Source organism: Melanerpes formicivorus, unplaced genomic scaffold (genome assembly GCF_026170545.1).
Source record: "Melanerpes formicivorus ecotype bairdi unplaced genomic scaffold, bMelFor1.0.p_v2 SCAF_46, whole genome shotgun sequence".
NCBI classification, from domain to species: domain Eukaryota; kingdom Metazoa; phylum Chordata; class Aves; order Piciformes; family Picidae; genus Melanerpes; species Melanerpes formicivorus.
Window position 1 is genome coordinate 4,836,480 of NW_027142398.1, and position 20,700 is coordinate 4,857,179.

A 20,700-nucleotide genomic window follows, 5' to 3' on the forward strand; every position below is an offset into this window, starting at 1 on the left:
GGCACAGGAGGCTGTGGTCCCAGCCCTGGAGCCCTTCAGGCTGAGCCTGGCTGTGGCCCTGGGCAGCCTGCTGCTGCTGCCTGCAGGAGCTCTGGGGCTCCCTTCCCCCCCAGGCCCTGGCAGAGGCTGCCCTGGGGGTAGAGCTGGTGCCCCAGCAGTGCTGGGGGGGCAGAGGCCAGGGCTGGCTGAGAAAGGTTTATTAGCTGTACACAGTACTTACAATTCATCTGTTAAAGACCAAAATCCACCTGAAAAAATGCATCAGATAAAAAACCACTGAGAAGCCTCCAGCCCTGCAGCAGCTCTGCAGCAGCTCTGCCTGCCAGCACCACTGCCCCCACACCCCTCCCCAGGCCCCCCAGGCCCCCCAGGCTCCCCCTCCCCAGCATGCAAGGAGCCCTGAGGCCATTCAGCAGCACTTGAAGGCCACTCCCCAGCTGGGGCCTGCTGCTCTCTGCCTCACTTCTGCCCCAGCCTCCTCTCCCCTCCTGAGGGACTCCCAGCAGCAGAGCTCTTGCTCAGCCCCAAGGACTGCAGTCAGTGACTGCAGAGGTTTGCCCCTGAGGCCATCCCCAGTGTCCTGAAGGGGCTCAGGAAGAGGCAGCAGAAGCCCTGGGTCAGGTGGTGCCACTGCCCCCCAGAGCAAGCTGAGCAGTGAGAGCAGCCCAGGGGAGCCAGGACAGCCCTCAGGCTGCACAGCAAGCAGAGGACTTCCTCCCCAGCCCAAACCCTGAGCTCCAAACCTCCTGCAGCAGGGGGCAGAGGGCCCAGGGCTGAGGGGAACTGCTGGCAAGTGAGAAAAGGATCCCTCAGGGGAGCACAAGCCCTGGGCCAGCAGCCCCTGGGGCAGGCACAAAGGGGCTGCAGAGCTCCCTGCAGGGCAGGCAGGCTGCAGGCTCAGCTGCTGCTGGGCTGCAGCTGCCAGGAATGCAGCAAGGCAGAGGCCAGCAGGGAGCTGCAGGGGCAGGGCTGAAGGGCAGAGCTGTGCAGGGGCTGCAGCAGAGGGCAGCTGCAGGCCACAGGAAGCCATTCCTGGAGAGCTGAAATCCTCCTCCTGGGGAGCTGAAATCCTCCTCCTGCAGAGGCACTTTGGCCTTCCTGGCTGCAGGAGGCTGGGCTGGGCCAAGCTGCCCCCAGCCCTCAGGGTGCCACAGCCTGAGCTGCCCTGCCCTGAGCTGCCCTGCCCTGGGCTGAGCTTCCCTGCCCTGCCCTGCCCTGCAGCAGTGCCTCACCTGCCAGCCCTGCTGTCTGCCACCTCCCTCCCGGAGCTCTCTCAGCACTCTGCAGTCACAAAGTTGGTCCCAAGTGCTGTCTGCTCTCTGCCCTGGGGGGGCCCTTGGGAGGGAGGGGCCAGACACAGCCCTCAGGAGGAGCCCTTGGGAGGAGCCAGCTGGGCCCTGCCCTGGGGAGGGGCTGGGTGCTGCCCTGGGGAGGGAGGAGCCCTCGGGTGGGACCAGACACTGCCCTGGGGAGGGGCCCTGGGGAGGGAGGGGCCCTGGGGAGGGAGGGGCCCTGGGGAGGGAGGGGCCAGGCCCTGCCCTGGCAGCTCAGCAGCAGGGTTCAGACCAACCTCCACTGCAGGACATCCCCTGGGAGGGACTCACTGAGAGGCTTTGGTCCTCTCCCTGCTGGCAGCCTTTGCTCCCCCAGAGCAGCAGCCACCCCCCCAGGGAGAGCCTTTCCTCACCCAACCCTAATTAACCTAACTCATTACCTCCCCCTCTCCCTCCCCCTGCCTGCTGCAGACACAGAAGGTTCCCAGCCCTGGGGCTGGCTGAGCTCTGCCCAGGCAGGAGCCTGCTGCTCAGGGTGGCACAAGGTGGGACCCTGCCAGCCCCTGAGGTACAGAGCCCAGCAGGGCACAGCTGTGGCACCCAGAGGTGCAGGGCACAGCAGGGCACAGCTGTGGCACCCAGAGGTGCCAGGAGCAGATGCAGAGGCCAAGGCAGTGCTGGGCAAAGGCCAAGGCTGCGGTGCAGCCACCTCAGGCCTGGCTGCTGCCAGCTGCAGGCTGTCTCTGTGCAGCAGGGCTGCACCTCCAGGAGGGCTCTGTGGGCCTGCAGGGCTCTCACTGCTGGCCTGGGGGGCAGGGGCAGACTCACTCCTGGGCAGTCCCAGGGGAGCAGGGGGGGGAGCAGGGGGCAGGAGCAGAGGGGAGCAGGAGGGAGGGGCAGGGGGGGCAGGAGCAGAGGGGGGCAGGAGCAGAGGGGGGCAGGAGCAGAGGGGGGCAGGGGGCAGGAGCAGAGGGGGGCAGGGGGCAGGGGCAGGCAGAGGCTGGCAGAGGCTGCAGTCCTTGTGCTGGGCCAGAGCAGCAAACCAGGGGAGTGATGAAGATTGCTTGAGTCAGCTGCAGCTGGGCTCTGCAGCACCCACTCAGGGTGGGGGCCGGCTGGGGGTGCTGATTGTCCCACTGAGACTCACTGGGTGCACTGGGGGGGGGCAGGGCAGGGGCATGGAGCTCCAGCAGCTGCTTCCTGCAGGTTAGGAGACTCTGATCATCTGTGTCATGGCTTCCTCGCTGGCCTGAGTGGGATCCTGGGGTACAGAACACATCCTCCAGTGCCAGTGGGTGAGACAGCCCCACACAGCCCCCCAGAGACAGCCCCCCCAGAGACAGCCCCCCCAGAGACAGCCCCCCCAGAGACAGCCCCATACAGCACCCCCACAGACAGCCCCCCCACCAGACAGCCCCCCCCAACAGACAGCCCCCCCCAACAGACAGCCCCACACAGCCCCCCAGAGACAGCCCCCCAGACAGCCCCCCCCCAGACAGCCCCCCCCTCCCCATCAGGAGGAGACAATCACAGAGGGAAGAGCCCAAGAGCAGGGGGGGGACAGGATGGGGGTGGGGCCAAGGGCAGGGGGGGCCCAAGGAGCAAGGGGGGACCCAAGGGGCAAGAGGGGGGACAGGGCAGGGGAGCAGTCACAGAATGGTTTGGGGTGGAAGGGACCTTGGAGCCCACCCAGTGCCCAGCCCCTGGCAGGGAGAGCTGCTGCAGGCCTGGGCGGGCGGGGGGGGGGGCAGGGAGGGGCAGGGGGGCGCAGGGAGGGGCAGGGGGGCGCAGGGGGCCAGGCCCAGCGCTGCTCACCTGCAGGTGGGGACTCTCCTTCTCCTTGGGGGAGAAGAAGCGACCTCCCTCGCCGCGCTTGCGCGCCATGGCGTGCCGGTGCCGCGACTCGTGCAGGTACTTCTGCGGGCCGCCAGGGGGCGCTCAGGGCCCGGCCCAGCCGAGCCCAGCCCCAGCCGAGCCCAGCCCCAGCCCAGCCCCAGCCCCAGCAGAGCCCAGCCCCAGCCCCGGCCCCAGCCCAGCCCCAGCCCCAGCCCAGCCCAGCCCCAGCCCCAGCAGAGCCCGGCCCCAGCCCAGCCCCAGCCCCAGCCCCAGCCCAGCCCCGGCCCCAGCCGAGCCCAGCCCCGGCCCCAGCCCAGCCCCAGCCCCAGCCCCAGCCCAGCCCCAGCCCCAGCCCCAGCCCCAGCCGAGCCCAGCCCCAGCCGAGCCCAGCCCCAGCCCAGCCCCAGCCCCAGCCCCAGCAGAGCCCAGCCCCAGCCCCGGCCCCAGCCCAGCCCCAGCCCCAGCAGAGCCCAGCCCCAGCCCCGGCCCCAGCCCAGCCCCAGCCCCAGCAGAGCCCAGCCCCAGCCCCAGCCCAGCCCCGGCCCCAGCCGAGCCCAGCCCCAGCCGAGCCCAGCCCCGCCGCAGCATCCTCTCAGGGAGCAGCAGAGAGCAAGGAGGTCTCCCTCAGCCTCCCCTTCCCCACTGCCCCCCAGCTCCCCCAGCTGCTCCTCAGCAGCTCTCTTCCTCAGCCCTGGGCCTGCTCCTCGATGTCCTTCCTGGGGTGGGAGGCCCAGAACCAAGCCCAGGCCCCAGGCTGCCCCTCGGGGCTGGAGCAGAGCTGAGCCCAGCCTGGCTCCCAGCCCCCCCTGCCCCCCAGCAGAGCCTGAGCCCAGCCTGGCTCCCAGCCCCCCCTGCCCCCCAGCAGAGCTGAGCCCAGCCTGGCTCCCAGCCCCCCCCCTGCCCCCCAGCAGAGCCAGGCTGGGTGCTCACCCTTCTCTCCTTGGGGATCTTGCCCTCAGCCTCCAGCTTGGCCCTGGCCTGCCTCCTCTTGAGGATCCTGTGGTACTGCTTGGCATTGACATAGAGAGGCTCCTCCTCCAGCATCTCTGCCCCGGGCAGGGGGATCCTCTGGATGGCTGGCACCGAGCCTGCCCCGGGCACCATCTGCAGGGGCAGCAGCTCAGTGCCTGCAGCCCAGTGCCTGCAGCCCAGTGCCTGCAGCCCAGCCACAGCCCTGCCCCCGGGGGGGCCCAACCCAACCCCCAGCTGCAGGACAGCTTCCACCCCCCCTGAGGAGGGGAAAGGCTCCAGGGCAGCCCCAGGGCCCTGCTGCTGCCCTCCCCTTCCTTCCACCTCTCTGCCTCAGAGCCCAGCAAAGGCCTCCTGGAGAGCTGCTGCCACCAGTGGGGGCTGAGCAGGGACCCCCAAGGCAGAGCCTCCCCCTGCACAGCAGCAACAGACACCCCCAGGGCAGCAGGAGCTGCTGCAGGCTCCACAGACCCCTGCTGGGCACCCAGCAGCTTCCCCTGCATTCCACCCCCTGCCACGGGCAGGGACCCCTGCCCCCAGCCCAGGCTGCTCAGGGCCTCAGCCAGCCTGGCCCAGGCAGGGGGCAGCCACAGCCCCCCCGAGCAGCCACAGCCCCCCCTGGGCACCCACAGCCCCCCCGGGCACCCACAGCCCCCCCGGGCACCCACAGCCCCCCCTGGGCAGCCTGTGCCAGGCTCTCCCCAGCCCCACTGAGACTGGAGATGAGGAAGCTCACTGCCAGTCTGCCCTCTCCCAGCTCCCAGCCACCACCTCCTGGCACATCCCTCCCAGCCCTGGGCCTGAGCCCCTGCAGCCCCCTGCACCCCTTCAGGCACTGCAAGGCTGCTCTGAGCTCTCCCTGCAGCCTCCTCCCCCCCAGGCTGAGAAGCAAACCCCTGAGCAGGACTGACTGTGCCCCCAGCAGGGCTGCAGGGGCTGGGGGCAGCTCAGGGGGCTGCAGGGGGGCAGCTCAGGGGGCTGCAGGGGGCTGCAGGGGGGCTGCAGGGGGCTGTGGGGCAGCTCAGGGGGCTGCAGGGGCTGGGGGGGCTGCAGGGGGCTGCAGGGGGGCTGGGGGCGCTGCAGGGGGCTGTGGGGCAGCTCAGGGGGCTGCAGTGGGGCTGGGGGGGATGCAGGGGGCTGCAGGGGGGCTGGGGGCGCTGCAGGGGGCTGTGGGGCAGCTCAGGGGGCTGCAGGGGGCTGCAGGGGGGCTGCAGGGGGCAGCTGAGCACCCACCATCACCATGCCCCCCGAGTTGACGACGTTGCCGGCCACGGGCAGGGTGACTGTGACGGTGCCCTGCCCGCTGCTGCTGGTGTTGGTGCTGGCTCCTGGCTGCACCAGCTGGGCCCCTGCCAGGCTGGCAGCGGGGATGGTGATCATGCCTGTGACAGGGACTGTGACTGAGGCAGCAGCAGAGCACAGCACAGCAGAGAGAAGCAGAGAGAGAGGGAGCAGTGTTAGCCCCATGCTGCCCGGGGCCTCCCAGCCCCCCCGGCCTGCAGGGAGCCTGCAGGGAGCCTGCAGGGAGCCTGCAGGGCAGGGCTGGGCCTGGGGGACAAACCCAACCCAACCCCCCCAGGCCTCAGCTCCAACCCCCTGCCCCCCAGGGATGGCCACCCAGGGGCTGCCTCCTCTGCCCTGCCTCCTGCCCCTGGGGGGGAAGGGCCCAAACCCAGCCCAGCCCTGGAGGAGAGGCCTGGCCAGGGCCCCCCCAGCTGCTGCTCAGAGCTCCTGTGCCCTGCACCCCCCTGGCAGGGAGCCCAGTGCCAGGCAGCCCAGTGCCAGGCAGCCCAGTGCCAGGCAGCAGCTCAGGTGCTGAGGGGGGAGCCCAGACCTCAGCACTCCTATCCTCCAGCCCTCCAGGATGGAGCCCCAGGGACCCCCCCAGAGCCTGAGCCCCAGGGACCCCCCAGCCCCAGGGACCCCCCAGCCCCAGAGCCCCAGGGACCCCCCAGCCCCAGGGACCCCCCAGCCCCAGGGACCCCCCAGCCCCTCTGCTGCAGCACTCAGCCCCCCCAGCCCCCTCCCTCAGGCCCCCCAGCAGCTGCTGTGCCCAGCTCAGCTCCTACCTTGCTGCAGGATGGTTCCATCAGCATTCACAGGCTGGTAGACAATGGTCTGCCCCTCGGCTGCCTGTGCCACCTGCTGGCCCTGCACTGCTATCTGCTGCTGGCTCTGGGGGGAGCAGAGCAGAGCAGAGCAGCTCAGCCTCTGCTGCTGACCCCAGGGAGCAGAGCAGAGCAGCTCAGCCTCTGCTGCTGACCCCAGGGAGCAGAGCAGAGCAGCTCAGCCTCTGCTGCTGACCCCAGGGAACAGAGCAGAGCAGCTCAGCTCCTGCTGCTGACCCCAGGGAGGGGCAGAGCAGCTCAGCCTCTGCTGCTGACCCCAGGGAGGAGCAGAGCAGCTCAGCCTCTGCTGCTGACCCCAGGGAGGGGCAGAGCAGCTCAGCCTCTGCTGCTGACCCCAGGGGGAGGCAGAGCAGCTCAGCTCCTGCTGCTGACCCCAGGGAGGGGCAGAGCAGCTCAGCCTCTGCTGCTGACCCCAGGGAGGGGCAGAGCAGCTCAGCCTCTGCTGCTGACCCCAGGGAGGGGCAGAGCAGCTCAGCCTCTGCTGCTGACCCCAGGGAGGGGCAGAGCAGCTCAGCCTCTGCTGCTGACCCCAGGGAGGAGAGCAGCTCAGCTCCTGCTGCTGACCCCAGGGAGCAGAGCAGCTCAGCCTCTGCTGCTGACCCCAGGGAGCAGAGCAGCTCAGCTCCTGCTGCTGACCCCAGGGAGGAGCAGAGCAGCTCAGCCTCTGCTGCTGACCCCAGGGAGCAGAGCAGCTCAGCTCCTGCTGCTGACCCCAGGGAGGGGCAGAGCAGCTCAGCCTCTGCTGCTGACCCCAGGGAGGGGCAGAGCAGCTCAGCCTCTGCTGCTGACCCCAGGGAGGGGCAGAGCAGCTCAGCCTCTGCTGCTGACCCCAGGGAGGGGCAGAGCAGCTCAGCCTCTGCTGCTGACCCCAGGGAGGAGAGCAGCTCAGCTCCTGCTGCTGACCCCAGGGAGCAGAGCAGAGCAGCTCAGCTCCTGCTGCTGACCCCAGGGAGCAGAGCAGCTCAGCTCCTGCTGCTGACCCCAGGGAGGGGCAGAGCAGCTCAGCTCCTGCTGCTGACCCCAGGCAGCAGAGCAGCTCAGCCTCTGCTGCTGACCCCAGGGAGCAGAGCAGAGCAGCTCAGCTCCTGCTGCTGACCCCAGGGAGGAGCAGAGCAGCTCAGCTCCTGCTGCTGACCCCAGGGAGGGGCAGAGCAGCTCAGCCTCTGCTGCTGACCCCAGGGAGGAGCAGAGCAGCTCAGCTCCTGCTGCTGACCCCAGGGAGCAGAGCAGAGCAGCTCAGCTCCTGCTGCTGACCCCAGGGAGAGGCAGAGCAGCTCAGCTCCTGCTGCTGACCCCAGGGAGGGGCAGAGCAGCTCAGCTCCTGCTGCTGACCCCAGGGAGCAGAGCAGCTCAGCCTCTGCTGCTGACCCCAGGCAGCAGAGCAGCTCAGCCTCTGCTGCTGACCCCAGGGAGCAGAGCAGCTCAGCTCCTGCTGCTGACCCCAGGGAGGGGCAGAGCAGCTCAGCTCCTGCTGCTGACCCCAGGGAGGGGCAGAGCAGCTCAGCCTCTGCTGCTGACCCCAGGCAGCAGAGCAGCTCAGCCTCTGCTGCTGACCCCAGGGAGCAGAGCAGCTCAGCTCCTGCTGCTGACCCCAGGGAGGGGCAGAGCAGCTCAGCTCCTGCTGCTGACCCCAGGGAGGGGCAGAGCAGCTCAGCCTCTGCTGCTGACCCCAGGGAGGGGCAGAGCAGCTCAGCCTCTGCTGCTGACCCCAGGGAGGGGCAGAGCAGCTCAGCCTCTGCTGCTGACCCCAGGGAGCAGGGCAGAGCAGCTCAGCCTCTGCTGCTGACCCCAGGGAGCAGAGCAGCTCAGCCTCTGCTGCTGACCCCAGGGAGGGGCAGAGCAGCTCAGCTCCTGCTGCTGACCCCAGGGAGGAGCAGAGCAGCTCAGCCTCTGCTGCTGACCCCAGGGAGCAGAGCAGCTCAGCCTCTGCTGCTGACCCCAGGGAGCAGAGCAGCTCAGCTCCTGCTGCTGACCCCAGGGAGCAGAGCAGCTCAGCTCCTGCTGCTGACCCCAGGGAGGGGCAGAGCAGCTCAGCTCCTGCTGCTGACCCCAGGGAGGAGCAGAGCAGCTCAGCCTCTGCTGCTGACCCCAGGGAGGGGCAGAGCAGCTCAGCCTCTGCTGCTGACCCCAGGGAGGGGCAGAGCAGCTCAGCTCCTGCTGCTGACCCCAGGGAGAGGCAGAGCAGCTCAGCTCCTGCTGCTGACCCCAGGGAGCAGAGCAGCTCAGCTCCTGCTGCTGACCCCAGGGAGGAGCAGAGCAGCTCAGCTCCTGCTGCTGACCCCAGGGAGAGGCAGAGCAGCTCAGCTCCTGCTGCTGACCCCACTGCTCCAGGCCCTGAGCCAGCAGCACTGCTGGGGCTGCTCAGGCTGTGGTTTGCTTTGCTCTGGTGCCAGCAGCAAGCAGGAGGAGCACAGAGCAGCTCAGCAGGGCTGGGGGCCCCCAGGCAGTGCAGCCCTCAGCAGTGGAAGGCTCAAGGCCCAGGCTGCTGCTGCCTCACCTCTCTGCCACTGCTTGGCCAAAGGGTTGCTCTGCTCAGGCACTGCAGTGGGCTGCTGAGGCCTCCCAGTCAGCAGAGAATGAGCAACAGCCCCTGCTGCCCACATGGCCCCAGGAGAGGCAGAGCCCCCCCTGAGCCAGCCCAGGGCCCAGGCCATGGCAGCAGTCACTGCCCCAGGGAGGGCAGCAGGGCCCCAGGCCCATCCCACCCAGCCCAGGCCCTCAGCCCCAGGCCCCCCTTGGCTCTGCTGGGGCTGTGCCAGGCCCAGTGGAGCTGAGCTGCAGCCCTGGGCCAGGCTGTGCCCCCAGGGGAAGCCTTCCCTGCTGGGGCAGGTACCTGTGTCTGGCCAGCAGTGACTGCAGGCTGGGGCTGCTGGATGATGATCTGCTGGGCCTGGCCCTGCTGCCCCTGCACCTGCACAGCCTGCCCCCCTTGGATCTGAATCTGGCCTGGCTGCACCAGCTGGATCTGGGGAGGGAAGAGGCAGGCATGAAGCATGGCCCTGGCTGCTGCCCCCCTCAGCTGCTGCCCTCAGCCCCACCACAGCCCCCTCAGGATCCCCTGCTGCAGAGCCCAGCACCACAACAGCTCTGCTGCTGCTGCTTCAGGGCTCCCTGGCACACAGCACCCACCCAGCACCCTGGGGCCACCCAGCACCCACCCAGCACCCTGGGGCCACCCAGCACCCACCCAGCACCCACCCAGCACCCTGGGGCCACCCAGCACCCACCCAGCACCCAGAGCGGGGGGCGGGGCTGGGGGATTGAGCTACCCTGAGCAGCTCAGGGGGCGGGGCTGGGGGCGGGGCTGGGGGCGGGGCCGCTGTGTGAGTGGGGCGGGCCCGGGGGCGGGGCCGCCGTGAGCCCCTCCCCTGCTCCCCAGCTCACCTGCTGCAGGCCCTGGGTCCCAGACACCGGCACCTGCATGATGGTCTGGCCCTGCCCCCCAGGCACGGCCTGCACCATGATGGGCTGCCCCGTGGAGGTGAGCAGCTGCCCCCCGCTGACCTGCACCATCAGGGGCTGCCCCTGCACCTGGGGAGAGAGCAGAGAGCACAATGAAGAGCTGAGACCGCCCTGCACACAGCCCCAGGGGCGGGGGGCTGACCCCAGGCCCCCTCAGCAGCAGCCAGAGCTGAGCCCAGCAGCAGCACAACCCTGAGCTCCCCAAGGCCCTGCCCTGCTGGCTGCAGCTTCCCTCCCCTGCTACAGCCTCCCTTCCCCTCCCCTGCTGCAGCCTCCCTTCCCCTTCCCCTGCTGCAGCTTCCCCTCCCCTGCTGCAGCCTCCCTTCCCCTCCCCCGCTGCAGCCTCCCTTCCCCTCCCCCGCTGCAGCCTCCCTTCCCCTCCCCTGCTGCAGCCTCCCTTCCCCTCCCCCGCTGCAGCCTCCCTTCCCCTCCCCAGGGCCCTCCCCAGGCCCCTCCCCAGGGGCAGCTCAGCTGCTTTGCCCAGCCAGGAGCTGGCCTCCTGCACAGCCCAGGGGCAGAGGGGAGGCAGAGAAGCCTCAGAGCCCCCAGGGCCACTCTGCTCTTGGCCTGGGGCTCCAGGGCAGAGGCTCTGCAGCAGCCTCAGCTCCCCAGGGGTGCTCCCCCCTCCCCCTGCTGCAGGGCTGGGGGGGATCAGCAGGGGCCAGCCCCAGCTGGGGCTGAGCAGGGAGCAGAGCAGCAGCACTGCTGGGCAGCACTGCTGAGCCCCAGGGCAGGCACAGAGGGGTTTGGGACCAAGGGCCCCAGAGGGGCTGGGAGGGAGCTCCAGGAGCATCCTGCAGGGCTCAGCAGCAGCTCTCAGTCACCACCCAGAGCATGCAGGGGTCAGGCACAGGCAGCAGGCAGCAGGGGAAGCACAGCCCCAGGGCTCAGGGGAAAGGGTTAGGGGAAGGACAGAGGGGAGAGGGGGGGCTGGCAGGAGGCCTCAAGAGCCAAGCAGGGCAGGGCAGGCCCTGGGCACATAACTAATGCTGTGTTCAGCCTCCCACCTGCCCACAGCCCTCTGGGGGCTGAGCAGCAACCACCCCAAGGAGGGAGAGGCCTCCTGCCCAGCTGCCAGGGCCCAGCAGCCCCTCCCAGCCTCCTGCCTCAGCTGGGGCACAGGGAGCTGCAGGACAGAGAGTGCTGCACACAGGAGGGGCCAAGGGCTGCAAGGCCCAGAGCCCCCCTGCCCCCCCTGCCCCCTGGCAGCAGCTCTGAGGTGCCCCTGGAGCCTCCTCCTCTGCATGCTGCACACCCCCAGCCCCCCAGCCTGGGCTGCTCCAGCCTGGGCTCATGCCTGGGGAGCGCTGCAGGGCTGCTGGCACCCCCTGGGCCCACTGCAGCTGGCAGAGGGCAGCTGCTCAGCTCAGCTCCCTGCCCCCTCCCCAGGCTGTGGAACACAGCATTGGCCAGGTGGCCTCGGGCAGGGTCATGCAGGGCTGGCACAGGACCAGAGAGCTCACCACTACCTGCAGGGTCTGGACTTGCTGGCCCGAGGCCGATGCCACCTGGGCCTCAGTCTGCAGCTGGACAGCAGTGACAGCAGCCTGCTGCTGGGACAGGAACAGCAACAGCCTGAGAGAGAGCCCAGCACAGCCCTGCCACAGCCAGCCAGGCTGCTCCTGAGGGGGCTGAGCCGGCCCCAGGGGCTCCCAGCAGCCCCCTGCAGAGCAGCAGAGCAGCCTGTGCCCCACTGCAGAGCTCAGCCCTGCTGCCTGCCCCCAGGGCCCAGGCCTCCCCTGCAGGGCTCCCACAGCTCTGCTCACTCCAGCCCAGGCCATCAGTGCCTCCTGCACACAGCAGCCTGCAGCCTGAGCCTCCCCAGTGCCCCCCCTGCCCCTGGGGGGCTGCAGGAAAAGGCCTTTGCTGCCCCCAGCCTCTGCAGCAGCCCCAAAGCAATGAGAGCTAAGAGTGAGCAGCCTGGGAGCTGCAGGACATCTCCCCCCACAGCTGGACCCCGTGCCCAGCCCCCCAGGGAGGCCTGGAGAGCAGCCCCTGAGCCCCCTGCACCCCCAGCTGGGCTTCAGCCTCCTCCCTGCCTGCCCAATGGCCACAAACCAGCCCAGGGCTGGGCCCTGCCAGCTCCCACACCTGAGCTCCAGCAGGGTCCTGGCTGTGCAGGGGAGAGGCTGAGCTCTGCTGCCAGATGAGCTGGGCCAAAGCTAAGCCTCTCCCCCTGGCTGCCCAACCCTCAGCCATCTGCAAGCCTCCTGCCCTCAGCTGGGGCAGAGCTGGGGCAGAGCTGGGGCAGAGCTGGGGCAGAGCTGGGGCAGAGCTGGGGCAGAGCTGCAGCACAGAGCAGCAGCACAGAGCTGCAGCAGAGCTCTCCTGGGAGGGTGCTGCTGGGGCTGGGGGGAGGCTCAGCCACAGCCCAGAGCTCTCAGGAACCCCCAGCCCCCCTCAGCCAGAGCTGCAGAGCATGAAGCAGAGACTGCTGGCATGGAAGAGCCACCCAGAGCTGCACAGCTGCCTGCAGCTCCCTGCTGCAGCTCCCTGCTCTGCTCTGCATGGATCCAGCTGCAGCTCCCTGCTCTGCAGCTCCCTGCTCTGCAGCTCCCTGCTCTGCAGCTCCTCTGCCTGGGTCCAGCTGCAGCTGTAAACCAAAGGGTCCCAAGGAGCACTTCTCTTGAGGCAGCCTCTGGGGGCTTGACCAAAGCCTGCTGCAGTCTGGGGGAGTTCTGCACTGCTCCCTGGGGGCAGCTGGGTGTGCTGAGGGTGTGCTGAGGGTGTGCTGAGGGTGTGCTGAGGGTGCCCTGAGGGTGCCCTGAGGGTGTGCTGAGGGTGTGCTGAGGGTGCCCTGAGGGTGCCCTGAGGGTGCCCTGCTGCTTTCTCACTTCCCTCACACAGCCCCCAGATCATTCACTGCCTTCCTCCCAGGCTGCAGCCTCCTGACCACCCAGAGCCCTCTGCCAGGCTTTGCCTTCAGCCCCCCAGCAGGAGCAGACATCTGCTGAGCCCTGAGGCCAGGCTGCTGTGGCCACAGGCAGGCAGGCAGCCCCCAGCTGGCACAGCTGAGCCAGCAGCCCCCAGGAGCCCTCTGCATACCTGCTGCTGCAGCTGCCCAGCCTGCACCACGATCTGCTCGGTGGAGCTGCTGCTGCTGGCTGTGTACTGCTCCATGGCTGTGCTGCCTGCAGGGGCAGGGGGCAAGGCAGCAGCTGCCTGCTGTGCCAGGCTCTGAAGATCAGGGTCAGCCTCCAGCAGCTGCAAAACAAAGGCCAGCAGCACTCAGGGGAGCTGCAGCTCACTCTCCAGCCTCCCTCTGCCACACTGCCCCAGCCTGAGCCCAGGCAAGGCTCAGCTGAGCCAGAGCCTGCCTGAGCAGCACAGAGTGGCCCAGGCCTGGCATCCAGCTGCCCCCTGGGAGGGCACAGCCCTGGGGCAGGCTGCCCAGAGAGGCTGTGGAGCCTCCTTCCCTGCAGGCACTCCCAGCTCACCTGGCTGTGTCTGTGTGCCCTGCCCTGGCAGGGGGCTGCCCTGCAGGGGCTCTGCAGGTCCCTGCCAAGCTGCACCACTCTGTGGCTGCACTCAGAGGGACTGCAGCAGGACCCTGCTCCCCTTTCCCCCCTCCAACCTGCCTGCTGTGGGGCACAGCCAGCTGCCTGCCCTGCCTGGGGGTGGCCACTGCTGACCCCTCCAGGTGGGGGTGCAGGGCTGGGGGCTGTGCTCCCCCACTGCTGGCCTCAGCAGCTCCTCTCTGGGCTGCACCCAGAGCCTCCAGGGTCCACCAGCAGAGCTCAGTGCACCACGGAGAGAGCCTGCAGCACTGCAGCACCAGCAGCTCCCAGCAGTATCCTGCACAGAGCAGCCTGGGGAGCCTGAGCTGGGAGCCTGAGCCGGGAGCCTGAGCCGGCTCAGCCTGCACCCTGCTGCACACCCAGCCGGGCCCGGGGCAGCCCCTGGCCCCTCCCTGCCCCCAGCCCTGCCCCAGGGCAGCCCCACGGAGCCGGGCAGAGCCTTGGCCTCCTCTCCTGCGGCTCCCACATCTGCCTCCCGACCTCCTCCTCCGGCTGCCGAGGCAGAGTCCGCCCCGGGAGGCCTCTACCGCTGGAAGCCTCCGAGCTGGAGCTCTGCTGAGCGCTCAGGGGAGGTCCTGGGGGGGCACAGCTCTGCTGCCCCGGGGCAGGCTCTGGGGGCAGGCTCTGGGGGGGGCACAGCTCCGCTCCCCCCGGGGCAGGCTCTGGGGGCAGGCTCTGGGGGGCACAGCTCCGCTGCCCCGGCGCAGGGAGCCGCCCAGGCGCACACTCGGGGCTGTCTCCCGCACCTCCCCCGGGCGAGGCGGGGAAAGGGGGGGGGAGGAGGAGGGGCAGCCCCCGCGGCCCATCTGTCAGCGGCGCCGGCGGGGAGGCTCTGCCGCTCCGCTGCCCCCCCGGCCGGGGGAGGGCGGGGCCCCGCCGGCCCGCGCGGGCAAGGCCTGGCGGCGCCGCGGGAGGCCGGGCCCGCCGCAGCCTCGCAGCCTCGCTTCCTGCCGCCGACTGCCCCGCGCCTCCCGGTGCGCGCGCCCGCCCCGCCCCGCGCCGCGCCCCCCCCCCCGCAGGCCCCGCGCCTCCCGGCGGCCCCGCGCCCCCTCCCCCCGCTGTCCCCCCCCCCTCGCCGCGGCGGAGCCGGCCCCGGGCCGCGGCCCCTTGGCCTTCCCCAGCGCCTGGCCGGCGCCGGCCCTGGAGCGGCCTCCTGACTGGTCACTCGGCCCCGCCAATCCCGGCGCTGGGGCCGGCGCTCGGGGGCTCCATATTGGCTGCTCGCACTCACCGTGCCTCGCTCCCCCGGTTCGGGTCCCGCGCTGATTGGCTCCGCTACCGGCCCCCGAAACCCAATCAGCGCCTGCACTCAGCCGCCGCGCAAAATGGCGCCCAACCCCGAACAAAGGCGAGGGGAGGGGGCGGGCAGGGGCGGCGCAGGCGCACGGCCGAGCTGGCCCCGGCCTGCTCCGCCTCCCTCCGCGCGCCCCTGAGCGCCAGGCGCCGCCCACCGCTACTGCGCCTGCGCCTGCGCCGTGGGCGGTGCGAGGCCCGCCGCGGCCAGCGGTGCGCAAGCGCCGCCCGAGCCGCGCCCTCCACTTCCTGGTCCGGCCCCGGCTCCGCTTCGCGCGCCGCGGGCGAGGGGCGGGCTCCGGAATGTTCTGGGCGGCTACCATAGAGAGGCAGCCTCCACCCGGCTAGAGGGGCGCGCGGCAGGCCGCGGGCGCCATCTTGGCGTGGGGGCCGTGCCGGTGCTGATGTTGGCAGCTCTCGGGAGGGTCTTCGCGGCTCCAGCGCCGGCCCGCCGGCTCCTCCTTCGCAGCGTGCCCGCGGGTCTGGCCTGCTGAAGGGTTTCCCGGGGGGACGGGGGTCACCGGGGGGCCGGCGGGCGCCCACGGTGCTGTGGTGCTGGGGCGAGGCCTGCCGGCGCCTCGCGGGCCGGAGCTGTGCTGGCGCCGCGCCTGCCCCGCGCGCCCTCCCCGCGCGCCCGCCCCGCGCGCCCGTCCCCGGGGGCGTTCACCCCCCCCCCCGTCCCCGGGTGGAGCAGCCTCAGCCTCTTCCCTCTGCCCTCCCCTGTGCCTCCTTTGGGCTTCCTAACAGCTCTCTTCTCTGTCGCCCTTGCAGCCCCGGGAGCCTTCGCCACGGCCCGCGGGACCATGGCCACCCACTTCCCCCGGGACCAGCAGGAGAGAGTGCGTAGGAGATGGCTTCCCCGGGCTGCTGCTGCCTGGGTGCCTGCAGGGAGCCTCTGCTGCCCCCCGCGAGCTGCCTGCGGCTCTGACGGGCAGGGGCTGCGGCTGCCCTCCCTGTGCCTGCGGCTGCCCTCCCTGTGCCTGCGGCTGCCCTCCCTGTGCCTGCGGCTGCCCTGCCTGTGCCTGCGGCTGCCCTCCCTGTGCCTGCGGCTGCCCTGCCTGTGCCTGCGGCTGTGCCTGCGGCTGCGGCGGTGTCGGCCAGGCAGAGGCGGTGCCGCAGCACGGATCAGTGTCTGGGGACACCGCTGCTGCCGCTGTGCCCCAGCCGTGCACTGCCCCAGCTGTGCTCTAACCCAGCCGTGCACTAACTCCCCCAGCTGTGCACTAACTCCCCCAGCCGTGCACTGCCCCAGCTGTGCTCTAACCCAGCCGGGCACTAACTCCCCCAGCCGTGCACTGCCCCAGCTGTGCTCCCACTCAGTCACTGAGCATTGGCTCTGTCGAGCTCCCTGCTGGCCTGGCCTCAGCCTGCAGCCAGGGCAGGTGGCTGCGGCTCCGAGCTGCCCCTCGCGGCCTGGTGCTCACCCTGCCCTGCCCGGCCCGGGCGGCTCCCTGCCCGTGCTCAGCAGCTCCCTGCCCCTGCCCTGCCCTGTGCTCAGCAGCTCCCTGCCCCTGCTCAGCAGCTCCCTGCCCGTGCTCAGCAGCTCCCTGCCCGTGCTCAGCAGCTCCCTGCCCGTGCTCAGCAGCTCCCTGCCCGTGCTCAGCAGCTCCCTGCCCCTGCTCAGCAGCTCCCTGCCCCTGCTCAGCAGCTCCCTGCCCCTGCTCAGCAGCTCCCTGCCCCTGCTCAGCAGCTCCCTGCCCCTGCTCAGCAGCTCCCTGCCCCTGCTCAGCAGCTCCCTGCCCCTGCCCTGTGCTCAGCAGCTCCCTGCCCCTGGGCCCTGCCTGTGCTCAGCAGCTCTCCGAGCCGGGCTGTGCTCCCCCCGGGGCTGTCTTGCAGATCAGGTCAGTGAAGGGAGATCTCTTCTCCTGCCCCGGGGGCGCGGCCCTGGCGCACTGCATCAGCGAGGACTGCCGCATGGGCGCCGGCATCGCCCTGCTCTTCAAGGAGAGGTTCGGCGGCGTGCAGGAGCTGCTGCAGCAGAGTGAGTCGGGGGCTGGAGGGGCAGCCCGGGCTGGAGGGGCAGCCCTGCCTGCAGGGGGTGTCCCGAGCTCCTCGGGGCGCAGGGAGCAGCAGGGCAGCCGCTGTGAGGATCCCCTCTGTGTCCCCTCCAGAGAAGAGGACAGGGGAGGTGGCTGTGCTGCAGAGGGAGCAGCGATTCATCTACTACCTGGTAAGGAGCTGCTGGGCCCCAGAGTGCCTCAGAGCTCAGCTGCTCCACCCCCACACCGTGCCCAGGGACAGCTCTCAGCTGGGCTCAGCTGCTCAGGGCCTCATCCAGCCTGGCCCTGAGCTCCCCCAGGCAGGAGGCAGCCACAGCCTCCCTGGGCAGCCTGGGCCAGAGGCTCAGCTCCCTCACACTGAAGAACTTCCTCAGCTCCACTCTGACCCTGCTCTGCCTCAGCTCCAAACCCTTCCCCCTGGGCCTGCCTCAGACCCCCTCAGCAAAAGTCTCTCTGCAGCCTTCCTGCAGGATCTCTTCAGGTGCTGGCAGCAGCTCTGAGGAGCCCCTGGAGCCTTCTCCTCTGCAGGCTGCACAGCCCCAGCTCCCTCAGCCTGTGCCCACAGCACAAGTCCCTTCCACCCCAAACCATTCAGTGCTTGGGGAGGGCTGCAGCAGTCCTGGGGAGGTTGCTGTGAATCAAGGGATGTGGAAGTGTGGCTGCAGTGCTGCTCCCTGGGCAGCCAAGCTGTCTCCTGTGGTGAGATCTAAGCTGTGGGTGGTCAGCCCCAGCTGCTGACCCCTCCTGCTGGAGGCTGTGACACACAGCTCCTTCCCCAGGCCTCTGTTCTCCCCACAGCAGCAGCTCTGGGGGTGCAGGGCAGGGAGCAGCCTGTGGAGCTCAGGCCAGGGCCCAGCTGAGCTCTTGACCCTTGTGTTCAGATCACAAAGAAGAAGGTTTCCCACAAGCCAACTTATGAGAGCATGAGGCAGAGCTTGGAGGCCATGAGGGCTCACAGCCTGAGCAACGGAGTCTCTGACATCTGCATGCCCAGGTGAGGGCCTGCAGGGGAGGGCTCAGAGCCACAGGAGGGTTGGGGAGGGTTGGGCTGGGAGGGAGCTCAGAGCTCATCCAGCTCCAGCCCTGGGCAGGGGCAGCTCCCTCCAGCACAGGCTGCTCCAGGCCTCATCCAGCCTGGCCCTGAGCACCTCCAGGGAGGTGGTTGCCCTTCCCTGGATCCTCTCCAGCACCTCAATACCCTGCTAGTGAGGGGCCCAGTCCTGCCCTCAGTGTGGAAGGTGCTGGTCCTGGTGAGCTGCTTAGTGCCACACAGAGCTGCAGCTGCCTGAGGCCTGGGCTGCTGGAGGCAGGCTGCAGGAGAGGCTCTGACAGCTGCTCTGGTGTCTCCCTTCCCAGGATTGGATGTGGACTCGATGGCCTGGAGTGGAGCAAAGTCTCAGCCATCCTTGGGGAGGTGTTTGGGGGCACAGACATCAACATCACAGTGTACACCCTGTGAGCAGGGGGCTGGCACTGCCCTGCTGCCAGCAGTGCAGCCCTGGGAAGCATGGGAGAGCTGCAGGCTGAGCAGCTCAGGAAGCCTGGGAGGGAGGCAGGAGAGGGGAGGCAGGAGAGCTGTGGCAGCCCTCAGGGCCCCCAGCAAGCCAGCAGATGTCACTGCTGCCCCACCAGCAGTGCCTGCTCCAGGGCTGCCTGCTCCAGGGCTGCCTGCTCCAGAGCTGCCTGCTCCAGGGCTGCCTGCTCCCTGCTCCAGAGCTGCCTGCTCCACAGCTCCCTGCTCCAGAGCTGCCTGCTCCACTGCTTCCTGCTCCACAGCTCCTGCTCCAGGGCTGCCTGCTCCAGGGCTGCCTGCTCCCTGCTCCAGAGCTGCCTGCTCCAGAGCTGCCTGCTCCAGAGCTGCCTGCTCCAGAGCTCCTGCTCCACAGCTGCCTGCTCCAGGGCTCCCTGCTCCAGAGCTCCTGCTCCATTGCTGCCTGCTCCAGAGCTCCTGCTCCATTGCTCCCTGCTGGCTGGAGCTGGAGCTGGAGCTGCCTGCTGCTTGGCTCTGCTGCCCTCTGCCTGGGGCTGCTGCTGCTCTGCTGCCCTGCAGCCTGGCCTGCCTCAGTCCTGCACTGCTCACCTCTGGCCTGCACTCTGCTGCCTCTGCTCCTCCCGGGGTTCAGGCTCCCTGCTCTGGGCAGCAGTGCAGTGTTCTGCTGGGACATTGCCCTCCCTGCCCCCCGGGGGTGCTGAGCTTGGCACAGCTGTGCAGGGCCAGAGCTGGGCTGGGGATGCTGCAGGGGCCTCACAACACCTTGGGCTGCACTCTGCAGCAGGGGCTTGGTCTGGGGCTGCACAGAGGGCCTGGCCAAGGGGCTGGGTGAGCTCAGGGGCAGGGTTTGGGGCTGCCATGGCTCTGCTGTGCTGGGCCTGCAGCTCAGCTGGGGGCACCAGCAGCAGAGGCAATCAGTGGCAGCTCCTGGGGTCCTGGCAGACACTTGAGGTGTGCAGGGCTGGCTCCACAGCTGCCACCCTCTCCCCTCCCCCTCATTCCCTTGCTGCTCTTTTCCACCCTCCCTTCACCCCAGATGCTTTTGCCCTCTCACTGAGTGCCCAGAGCAGTGCTGCTGTCTTGGGGGAGCTGGAGGAGGGGGCAGAGGGAAGCCTGTGGCCCACTGCTGGTTGCTGCTCAGGGCTGGAGTGGTTTCTGCTGTGGGTTCCTCTCTCTTGAGGTCTCTCTGATCTGCAAATCCTCTTTGTGCCTTCAAGAGCTTCAGCACTGCTGCTCTCCTGTCCCCTGGCTGCCTCCTGTCCCCTGGGCTTTGGGGGTGGCCAAGTGCACCACTGGCAGAGAAATAAACTTGGTGAGGCCAAAAGGAGCTCTCAGGAGTGGCCTGGCTGGGTGCAGGGGGGGTTGGGAGGCCCTCTGGGAAAGGGCCTTGGGGGTGTTGGGTGCTGAGCAGCTCCCCAGGGGCCAGCAGTGCCCTGTGGGCAGCAGAGGGGACTCTGCCCCTTGGCTCTCTCTGCTGAGACCTCCCCTCCAGCCCTGCCTCCAGCTCTGCTGTCCCCAGCAGGAGAAGGACTCAGAGCTGTGGAGAGAGGCCAGAGGAGGCCACAGATGCTCCAAGGGCTGGAGCAGCTCTGCTGGGAGGGGGCTGGGGCTGTGCAGCCTGGAGAGGACTCCAGGGGGACCTTGCTGAAGGGATCCTGCAGGAAGGCTGCAGAGGGCCCTGCTGAGGGTGGCTGCAGCCAGGCCAGGGGGCAAGGGGTAGAGGCTGAAGGATGTGAGCTGAGAGGAGGCTGGGGCAGGGGGGGTTGGGCTCTTCTCCAAGGGACAGAGCAAGAGGCAGTGGCCTCAGGCTGCAGCAGGGGAGGCTGAGGTTGGGCAGCAGTAGAAACTTCTTCCCTGAGAGGGTTCTCCCAGCCTGGCCCAGGCTGCCCAGGGGGTGGCAGAGTCCTCCCTGGAGGGGTTTCAAAGGCACAGAGCTGTGGTGCTGAGGGCCTTGGCTCAGCCCCAGCCTGGGCAGAGCCAGAGGAGGGTTGGGCTGGGGGAGCTCCAAGGCTCTGCCAACCCAAGCACTTCACTTCAGGGCTTCTGAGGTCTGCCCCTGCCCTCTCCCTGCCTCCCCCTCTGGGGTGCTTGAGGCATGTCCTGGCTCCCTTCTGCTCCCCCTGCCCTGGAGCCACCAAGGGCTCATCCCTGCCTGGCCCAGGCCGTGGCAGCTGGGCTGAGGAGCCCTGGCAGAGAGGCAGCAATGAGCACTGCTGGAGCCTTTCCCCCTTCACTTCCACTTTTATTTCCCTTTGCTCTTCCCAGTGCCCCTCCCAGGCCCTGCTCAGGGGCAGAGGGTGTCTGAGGGCTCTGAAACCAAGCTCCTAAGGCTCCCCTCATGGTTTGGGCCAGAGCTCAGCCCCAGTCTGGATCAGCTCTGAGGAGGGTGGAGGAGGGAAACCTTTGGGGGTTTGCTTTCATCCTCTCAGTCTCTTTCTTTCCCCCTCCTCTGCTTCCTAAGCACTCTCAGCTAGCTGGCAGCTCCCTTCTGAAGCCTTCCCACCCAGTGGTGCCAGCAGGTGAGGCCTGCAGCCCTGCCTGCAGCTCCTTCAGCTTCAGCCACACAGCATGGTGCCAGCAGGCCAGGGGGGAAGGGTTGGGAGCTGGAGCAGAGCAGGGGCAGGCTGGAGCTGGGGGAGAAGCTCTTCAGTACCAGGCTGGGGAGGCTCTGGCCCAGGCTGCCCAGGGGGCTGTGGCTGCCCCCTGCCTGGGGCTGTGCAGGGCCAG

The 20,700-nt window shown here is 69.5% G+C and overlaps 2 protein-coding genes across 11 annotated transcripts; one reads left to right on the forward strand and one right to left on the reverse strand.

Moving 5' to 3' along the window:
• Positions 1 to 182: 182 nt before the first annotated feature.
• On the reverse strand, positions 183 to 14,597 carry NFYA (nuclear transcription factor Y subunit alpha). 10 transcript variants are annotated; one of them, XR_010989911.1, is made up of 11 exons: positions 14,420 to 14,596; positions 12,716 to 12,874; positions 11,134 to 11,220; positions 9,593 to 9,739; positions 9,042 to 9,173; positions 6,149 to 6,254; positions 5,313 to 5,479; positions 4,041 to 4,214; positions 3,090 to 3,191; positions 2,422 to 2,535; positions 183 to 248 (listed from the first exon to the last, which is right to left on the reverse strand). XR_010989911.1 is itself a non-coding variant. In XM_068159790.1 (10 exons), exons 2-10 carry the CDS (start codon positions 12,788 to 12,790, stop codon positions 2,482 to 2,484), a joined length of 1,038 nt encoding a protein of 345 aa, XP_068015891.1. In that variant the 5' UTR covers positions 12,791 to 12,874; positions 14,420 to 14,596; the 3' UTR covers positions 183 to 2,481. The 10 variants fall into 10 exon arrangements, 9 of the variants coding, with proteins under 9 accessions (XP_068015891.1, XP_068015890.1, XP_068015889.1 ...); XM_068159790.1 differs by having other exon boundaries at positions 183 to 2,535; positions 11,140 to 11,220; XM_068159789.1 differs by having other exon boundaries at positions 183 to 2,535; positions 11,137 to 11,220.
• Positions 14,598 to 14,774: 177 nt separating this feature from the next.
• Positions 14,775 to 19,300, forward strand: OARD1 (O-acyl-ADP-ribose deacylase 1). The gene is made up of 6 exons (XM_068159799.1): positions 14,775 to 14,961; positions 15,253 to 15,320; positions 16,318 to 16,462; positions 16,593 to 16,651; positions 17,363 to 17,475; positions 17,838 to 19,300. Exons 1-6 carry the CDS (start codon positions 14,886 to 14,888, stop codon positions 17,938 to 17,940), a joined length of 564 nt encoding a protein of 187 aa, XP_068015900.1. The 5' UTR covers positions 14,775 to 14,885; the 3' UTR covers positions 17,941 to 19,300.
• Positions 19,301 to 20,700: the final 1,400 nt, after the last annotated feature.